Here is a 9,480-nt window from a genome sequence, read left to right on the forward strand (position 1 = left end):
CGGTTGACAATAACTTTCGTCACCAACTTGTATATAACATTACAGAGGCCAATCGGCCTAAACTGATTCGGTCTACTTGGGCATTCTGTCTTCGGGATCAACACCAAATACGCATCATTTAGCCCCTCTGGGAAATCGCACCCAGATAAAACATCTTTCACCAATGTTGTCACATTAGTCTTCACTAACTCCCAAAAACGTTGGTAAAAAATGGGTTGAAACCCATCAGGACCCGGCGCCTTATATGGTTGCATGTCCTTCAGAGCCAACATAACTTCACACGAGCTAAAGGGACGAGCTAGCTTCTCTTTATCTTCATCCGGTATCTCTGGAAAGTAGTTACTCAACATGGTTTCTACATTACCTTCCGAATCAGGGGTTTCTTGAAAAAGATCCCTCCAAAAAGATCTAACCATATCCTTGACCGCAATTGTATCGTTGATCCAATTACCCTCTTCATCCATCAAAGAATCAATTTTATTTCTTTTTCGCCTGATGATCGTTGATAAATGAAGTAACGAGTATTACGATCTCCATCCCCTATGGCCTCAAGTCTCGATTTCTAGAACCAAAGCATTTCCTCATCATTTAACACAACCTCCATCTCCTTTCTCAGCTTGCCTTCAAGTTTAATAAGGTGTTGTTGTTGCCCTGTAGCCAATATTTTCTGAATCCCTTCAAGTCTAGCCCACAATTCGGACTTCTTACGAAAGATGTTGTAAAACTCCTCTTTATTCCATTTTTGAAGTTTCTGAGCAAAATTCTTCAAGAAAGGAATAATAGGGGCTGATGAAACCCAGTTCTTCATAACAAATTCGTGAAATTTGTCGTGATTCAACCAAGTAGCTTGAAAACGGAAGGGTTTCAAGGCCCTTGGCATCGGCGCAAAACCCGTGGTACTTATCAGGATGGGGCAATGATCGGAACACGACTTTGGTATGTTCCGCAAACTTCCGTCATCAAATCTCAACCTCCACTTTTCATTAACTAATCCTCGGTCTAACCGAGCTGATTTAAAAGTGTCCACAGTGTTTCCTCTAAACCAAGTATGAGCAGGTCCTGAGCATCCCAGATCAATTAGCCCATTATTTTCAATCCAATTGGCGAAGTTGCGACATCGTCGCTGCATCTCTGTCCCACCAACGCCATTTCTTTCACTCATGCACACTGTTTCATTAAAATCTCCTGCTGCTAGCCATGGACCATCATACGATTGTTTTACGTTATCCAGTTCCCGCCATAGGTCTCTACGAAGAGAAGAATCTGGACTGGCATATACCGCTGAGAAAAGCCATGGTTCCTCTCCAAGTTTTTTAATTTCGACTGTGATATGTTGGGAATGAGACCCAAACGAAGTAACCGAAATTTCTTCATCCTTCCAAAACATCCATATTCCTCCTGAAAATCCCTGCGCTTCTACCCGCATCTTGCCAGAGAAACCTATCTTATCACAAACTTTCTCTGCCTGCTCTCCACTTAAATGAGTTTCCACCAATACCACCATGGTTGGTTGGTTAATGCGAATAACTTCCTTCACCATATGCACCTTACTGCCTATACCTTGAACATTCCACACTAAGATTTTAATTGACATATTAAAATTTTGGAAGGTGGGATAACGATCATATTCCATCAGCGGAATTTTAGATAGAGACGCAAGGAACATCTCCCTCAAGGCCCTCATGGGACCGTCCGTTATGAACGGCAATCCCAGTGCCATCATCATGAATGGGACTTCGTTCTCCGGTGGGATGAACGAGTTGATCTCGATTCGAACCCGATTGGTTGTCGGATGGGCCACAATCATTGATGGGCCCCCCATCTGACTTTCTAAGAATATTTCCACCGCCGGTGGGATCTTGGACACCAATGTGATGGGTGTCCTGTTGTGGTTGAGGACTTCCATTCACCAAATTCTTTATGCGAATATTCACACTGTCACTCACCTCCTTGATGAAAGGCTTCGAGTTCACTGGAATATTTTCTTTACCCAAAGTTCTTTGAAAGCTCGTTCTGCGAGAAGGGCCTTTCTTAAAATTCGGCGCTTTCACAGTTTGAGTTTTGGAAGGGGTTTCTTTAGGGTTTCGGGTATTTTGGATAGAAATCTTAGTTTCCAAAATCTTATCTTTCGGGAAGGAAGTGATATCATTTAAAGATATCTCACCAGATTTCATCTCTAATCGACTAGGAGTAGGAAACTGGGGTGTAATAGGAAAACCTGTTTCCATAGCCACCGATCCTTTTGCACTGGGGATCATGACATCCTTCTTAGTCCTTATAATTGCCGGGTTATCCACCCTAGGCCCAGACGTAGTCGCCTCCTCACTATGAGTATTATTCCTTTGTTCGCCTGCCGGATTAGTCTCACGTAGAGTTACTTCTCCACTCATATCCATGTCCTCAACCTCAAGCACCCCAAACCTCGATCCCTGAGGACTTTCCTCTTTTTCATTTCCTTGTCTATGTTGCCGTTCCTCACTCACCCCAGTACGTGGCATTTCCGAAGCAACCCTAGACAGTGTACTCTTATGAGTAGCAACATCCTTAGTCCCCACGGTTGTAGTTTTAGGACCATTACGCCTAGTTGGGCGAGAAACTAGCATCCATTCACCATACCTGTGGGCTATTTCAGGTCTTTTTTGCTCAGTTACGCCCGTTGATTGCCTATTTACCGTATCCTCCTTATTCTCATCCGCCGGAATCCGGTTCTCAGGCCTAGAGTGAATTAATTCACATTTATCATCTTTATGCCCTAAACGGCCACAGTTGAAACATATCATTTTAATTCCCTCATATTGAATCTTCCATACTCGCCCATTAAGCTTGAATTTAGCCAAGAGTGGTTTAGTAATATCCACTTCTATGCAAAACCTAACGTATTGTCCTCTATCACAGGACTCCGTATTTCTATCAATCTTGACCACAGTGCCAATTTTACTGCCAATTCGGTGTAGTATGGCCTTGTCAAAGTACTCTACAGACAAGTTTGGTATCCGGACCCACGCCATCAAAGTTTTCATCGGGGCTTCATCTGCAATGAAATTAGGCACCCATTTTCGGATCGTTAAATAACTATCACCAATCATCCAAGGTCCCTGAGTCATTACAAACTCAAAATCCGCGACGCTGGAAAACCTAACAACATAGAAAGCATGACCCACATCAGTAAGCGCAATACTTCCTTTTAATTGCCACTTTAAACGAAGCCTTCTCATTAAAACCTCATATCCCATTTTCTTGTCAAATAGTTTTATGATAATCGCGTTTTTCCAAGGACTTCTGATCCGTCTCTTCTCCTCTTTCGAAAGAGAAATATTTGGGCAATTCTCATCATCCTCTTCAGCATCTGTACCATTTTCATCATCAGAGATAGTCTCATCATCCTGAACTCCTCCATCAAATAAAGGGTTCTCCATACTGCCAAATGATTGGGTCATTTGACTATAAGATTTGCGCGGTTCATTCATAGCTACCAGGGGGGATTCCATACTCACATCAGAAATAATCTCCTCTAAATGTCGTTTGCATTTCTTGTTAGATCTCTGCAGGAGATCTTTTTCCTCGCTTGATAGGGTTTTCGCCCTATCGCCCTCTTGAGAGAGAATTTCGCTCATCCTTAACAACGCTGTGAGCTGTATTCTAATATATTAGTTGGTTACACTTCATAATATTATGTATATAGGGTAATATTATATGTAGTCTTCTAAGGGTTACATATAAGTATTAGATACATTTTTTTAAAACGGAAACAGTTTAAGAATTCAAGACACATTTTCACATCAACTGAGATAATAAATGCTTGATTCAATATTTTATTTTCATTTTAAGCACCTTATACATAGCCCTTACGGCTCGTTTGGTAGTCGTTAATAAATTGCGGTAATAGGAATGAATTTTAAGTGTAATTTTATTAGGGAAGCACCCTTAAAATCTCCATGGGGAGACATTTTTTTTCCATGGGCAAGCAATCTCACCCCTAAACTTGTGTTTTTGTCTCCAAGGGGAAGTAATTTTATTTTATTACCACTCATTACCACCTACAAGGTGGTATTGGATGGGAATGAAAATTCAAGAAAGAAAGTGGACACTTTAGGATAAATTAGCATTACCATGGGGGAATGGACAATGATATTTTTCACAAATTTACACACAAATTCATTCTCATTACTACCATTTATGACCAACTACTAAACGGGCCGTAAATATCATGGAAAGAAAAATGATTTTCCAGCATTGGGAGAGCAATATTACTACAAGGCAAAATGATTTTACTCTCATTTGCAAACCAAACAATATAAGATTAAAAATAGAGAAAAATAGTTTTGTAGGAAAATGTTATACGCCCTATCAAACAGACCCTAAAATAGTTATGATGTTTTACCTAATAAATTTGTTGAAAACAATCTGAAATATATTCGTAGCTATTATCTAAAGATGGAAGGAGTGTTTCTACGATAAGAGTTGACATTTTTATTAGTAAAGTAGTGAGATTAAAATAGGTGACCTCTCTTATGAGATAGTAGTCTGAATGTTAGTTTATCCAACTCTATATTATGAGATCCGGTTGTAAACTCTATATCAGTAAAATGAGTAAACTCATTTGATATAGTGACTGCTTTTTTTTATATAGTCATTTTCTACAATTTTAAAATTATACTAATTTAAAATTCTCTAACATAATAATAGTTTTTTTTTATATAGTCACCATTTTTTACACTAATTTATTATAATGAAAGTGACACATTATAACACAGTAATTTTTTTCCCACATAATAACCACTACAATCTACGTATACTATTCTTCTTTCATATCTAGGGTTATTTTAAAAATATATTGACCTCGTTTTCAATAAATTACATGTTCTAACATTAAGTCCACACTAAGGGTGCGTTCTGTTCAACTTAAAAATTTAAGTTTCAGGTCCAATAAGTTCAGATAAGTTCAGATAAGTTGCAATAAGGTCTAATAAGGGCAATAAGTTCCAATAAGGTCTAATAAGGTCCAATAAGTTCCAATCAGGTGCAATAAGTTCCAATCAGGTGCAACAAGTTCCAATAAGGTCTAATAAGGTCCAATAAGTTCCAATCAGGTCTAATAAGGTCCAATAAGGTCCAAATAGTCAATGTTTAATAAATATTTGTATTATTGTCCATTATTTTGTTATTCATAATTTCATATCACTATTAGTTGATTATGTTATAATTAGAATTTTAATTAAAGTACCACAATGATTATATAGTATTATACTTGTATTAGTGTCTATTATTTTATTATTTATTTGTATTATGCCTATTATTTTATTATTTATTTATTTATGTCTATTATTTTATTATTCATATTACTATTAGCTGATTATGTTATTATTAGAATTTTTTATTAAAGTACCACAATGTATATTATTATACTTGTATTATTGTTTATTATTTGATTATTTATATTGCTATTAAATAATATTATAATCATGGTCAAATAATTAAGGTTAACAATAATAATAATAATTATAATTATAATATTTTGCAATAATAATTATAATTACATTATTTTATCATTTATTTGTATTATGTCTATTATTTTATTATTTATTTGTATTATGTGTATATTTTATTGTTCATATTAAAATTTTTGCTTTTCTACTAGTGTTTTATAAAATCAAAACAAGACTATTAGATATATTAGTGGTGAAAGTTATGTATAGGCAAATATATAAATAGTAAATTTTTTTGTTAAATTAATTATCATGAGAGATAATTAATAATTATTATTTTTTAAAGGACGAATTATAATAATTATTACTCCATAAAAAAATTTGAGGGTTAGTATTTACGTTAGTGGTAATATTTATGTTATTAATGATCATTTTTTTTGTCTAATAAGGTCAAATAAGTTTCAATCAGGTCCAATAAGGTCTAATAAGTTTCAATCAGGTCCAATAAGTTCTAATAAGTTTCAATCAGGGCCAATAAGGTCTAATAAGTTTCAATAAGGTCAATAAGTTCCAATAAGGTCCAATAAGTTCCAATCAGGTTCAATCAGGTCCAATAAGTTGAATCAGGTCAAATCAGGTTTAATAAGTTCCAATAAGTTCAGTTCAGGTTCAATAAGTTCAGTTCAGATAAGTTTCAATAAGTTCAGGGCCAATAAGTTGAATAGAACGCACCCTAAGGGGTTGTTTGGTATCATCACCGTAAATGGAATGGAAAGGACATGCATGGTTAAGGAGGGGAAATAATAATAATAATAAGTGTTACCTTTAATAGCTGTTTAATTGGTATCTTAGTGTAATGAAAAACAATTGAGAAGTTTATGGTTGAGAAAGGAAACGTAATTTGTTTCCACTAGTTTGACAAATTAAAGGTAACAAATGAGGGGGAGTGTGTTATCTTTCGGAAACGGTATTTGTTACTTATAACTCATACCAAACCATTAGCAGTGCCGTTCCTGATAATTTTTGGGCCTTAGGCGGACCTAAAAATAAAGGCCCTTATATGAGTCGATCCTAATATTTTATAGGCCATATAATTAAAACCTTCGTACCTAAAACTATAATCTATATTTTGTTAATGATACCAATAAAAATTAAGCACATAATATTATTAAAAATTACAAAAAATAGCACAAATTTCACTAAATATTCAAAAAGTGTTATCAATTTTTATTTAACTTAATTTTTTTTGGGCCCCACACGATCGTGGGCCCTGGGCGGTGGCACTCCTTGCCTACCCTCAGAACCGGCCCTGACCATTAGAAATGAAAACACTTTGTGAATCCATTTCTTACATCAAAATTTCTATACCAAACACGCACCTTGTAAATTTAGCGTGAATCACATCCATTTGAATTTGTAAATATAGCTTCTCTTACAATGTTAAAAGAATAACCTACAGGCTATGGTGTACAAATGAGGAAGCAAACGCCGTGAAATGGAAGTATAGATACCAACACCCCCCTGAAATGGAAGTATAGATACCAACACTCCTGAAAGACGAGTCTTTTACCGTGTTGATGACCACAAAATTATCCTACAAAAGCTACGATTTCTTGCAATCAAAGCAGACTGCAGAACTATTTCTTAAATTGTAAGTATGACCAACAATAAAATCACACGGTCATGATAAAGAATAAAACTCACACAAGTGCTGGCTAATGTGAGAAAACATCGTAAAACAGGAAATATATACAGCTAGTCGACCTACAGTACAATCAACTAACTTCTAATTATCAAATATGATCAAATTTCAGTTCAAAAGACTTTTTGAAATTTGAGTCAATTTTTTGATAACTTTGACCATGAATTTACATTAGTCTATAAAGAAAAAAAAAACATTATCATGGATAGGGGTGATAATGAGCCTGACAAGCTCGCGAGCAGCTTGGGCTCGACTCGGTCAAAGCGTGGTCAAAGCTCGGCTCGAGCTCGGGCTCGAGCTCGGAACGAGACTTAAACGAGCCGAGCCAAGCCAGACAAAGCTCGGCTCTTAAGCTCGTGAACAGCTCGATTATTATTTTATACTAAAAAAAAACATTATATTAAAAAAATTTAATACAAATTTTTATTTTAATTTAGATTACGAATTATATATTTTAATTTGTGATCCAACTTCACCTCTACTCCACTAGGCAGTAAAGTCCTACATTGGTTAAGAAAACAAGTATCAACCTTATTTTCTTTATAAATTGCTACTACTCCTTACTTGAACTTAAAGTTTAATTTTGTATCTACTTGGTTGGAAAGCAAAAACTATACTTAATTTTCTTCACAAAGAGAATGGAATATATTTTAAAATATTTGATTATTTAATACTTTAAAATATTTGATGATGGTATATTAGAGTGTTATTGGTACTAAGAGGAAAACCAATTATAAAAGCATATATATGTAGGTTATTTAAAACAAAACATGGAGTCTTATATTGAAATCTTAGCTAAGGAAACCATGTTATAAAAGCATGGGTATAATGAGTTTTTTTTTCTTTAACAAAACATGAAGTCCCACATTGAAATTTTAGCAATGCTAAGAGGGATTCTATTTATAAAAGCATATGTAGAATGAGTTTGTTTATCTCAAACAAAACATGTACTAAGAGGACAACCAAGTTTTAAAGCATGAGTACAATGAGTTTGTTTTTTCTTTAACAAACCATGAAGTCCCACATTGAAATCTTAGTAATACTAAGAGGGAAACCAAGCTATAAAAGCATATGATGGGTGAGTGAACAAGCTCACCTACTTTGTGCTTGGCCTATACGATTGGGCCTACCGCCTAAGAATTGCTTTAGTATTGATGTAGGCCACGGTTGGGACGAAGCCCAACTTTTACAAATTAAGTTATCGAGCTCGACGTGTCGAGCTTGATCCCACCATTTTCAAGCCGAGCCAAGCCTGAGCATGTTGGTCTCGAATCTGCTAATTATTAACACCCCTACATGAGCCTAAACGAGCTCACAAGGCGAGCCTAAACGAGCTCACAAGGCGAGCCTAAACAAGCTCACACTAGGGGAAAAAAGGGAAGGGCTGCGTAGGAAGGGCTGCGCTTTTTCAACAAGCGCAACCCTACTAGTGAAGGGCTGCGCTTTTCTTCAAAAGTGCAGCCCTACATAACAGAAGGGCTGTGCCTTTGAAGAAAAGCGCAGCCCTTCACTTAGAAAAGCGCAACCCTTCACTTAGAAAAAGCGCAACCCTTCACTTAGTAGGGCTGCGCTTGTAGAAAAATTGCAGCCCTTTTTACATTCAGAAGGGCTGCGCTTTTTCTACAAGCGCAACCCTACTAAGTGAAGGGCTGCTCTTTTCTTCAAAGACACAGCCCTTCTGTTATGTAGGGCTGTGCTTTTGAAGAAAAGCGCAGCCCTTCTTAAAAAAATTTGAAATAAAAAATTCGCGGGCTTCAAATATTAAGCGGGCTTTAAATATATTATCCCTCCTTCTCTCTCCTCTCTCACGTCCCTCCCCCCTTTTCCTCCTTCTCTCTCCTCTCTCACGTCCCTCCTCCCTTTCCTCCTTCTCTCTCATCCTCTTTTCTCTCTCAAAAACTCCCAAAAACGCGACAAAAAGCCTGAAATGATTTGCACTAATCATGCCGACGGAGTCCGATTGCCTATTGTGATACCTTTTCGGAAGCGAAACGGGCCAACGAGTCAAACACACTGCTATGTCGTGATGTATAGGCTTTTTAAGCCATCCGAGTTCGTTTAAGGCTCGAAATAGGCATTTTAAGTATTTCCGAATTTTATTATTTCCTTAATTATGTATTAGGGTTTTGTTTTACGTATTTAAACATTATTAGGTCAATGTTTGGAGGCAGTTTTTTACTTTTCAGATCTATAATTTCTTAATCTTTGTTTTGATTAATGTTCTTGTATTTTCAGATCTATAATTTCTTCTCTTCTGTATATTAGTTTTTGTTCCTTTTTTTTCATTTTCGTTTCGTTCTTTTTTTTGTTTTGGGTTTCGTTGCATTTAGAATTCTCTATGTGATAATATTT

General features: G+C 36.1%; 1 protein-coding gene across 1 annotated transcript; it reads right to left on the minus strand.

Annotated features, from left to right (window-relative positions):
- Window positions 1-562: 562 nt before the first annotated feature.
- Window positions 563-1,633, minus strand: LOC104886663 (uncharacterized). The gene has a single exon (XM_010671129.1). The coding sequence runs from the start codon at window positions 1,631-1,633 to the stop codon at window positions 563-565; it is 1,071 nt and encodes a 356-aa protein (XP_010669431.1).
- Between the last annotated feature and the right edge of the window lie 7,847 nt (window positions 1,634-9,480).

This window comes from Beta vulgaris, chromosome 2 (assembly GCF_026745355.1).
Source record: "Beta vulgaris subsp. vulgaris cultivar EL10 chromosome 2, EL10.2, whole genome shotgun sequence".
NCBI classification, from domain to species: domain Eukaryota; kingdom Viridiplantae; phylum Streptophyta; class Magnoliopsida; order Caryophyllales; family Amaranthaceae; genus Beta; species Beta vulgaris.

What these genes read in the sequence shown, in the direction of transcription:
- LOC104886663 (XM_010671129.1), bottom strand. Translation starts at nt 1,633, where the DNA reads ATGGAATATGATCGTTATCCCACCTTCCAAAATTTTAATATGTCAATT.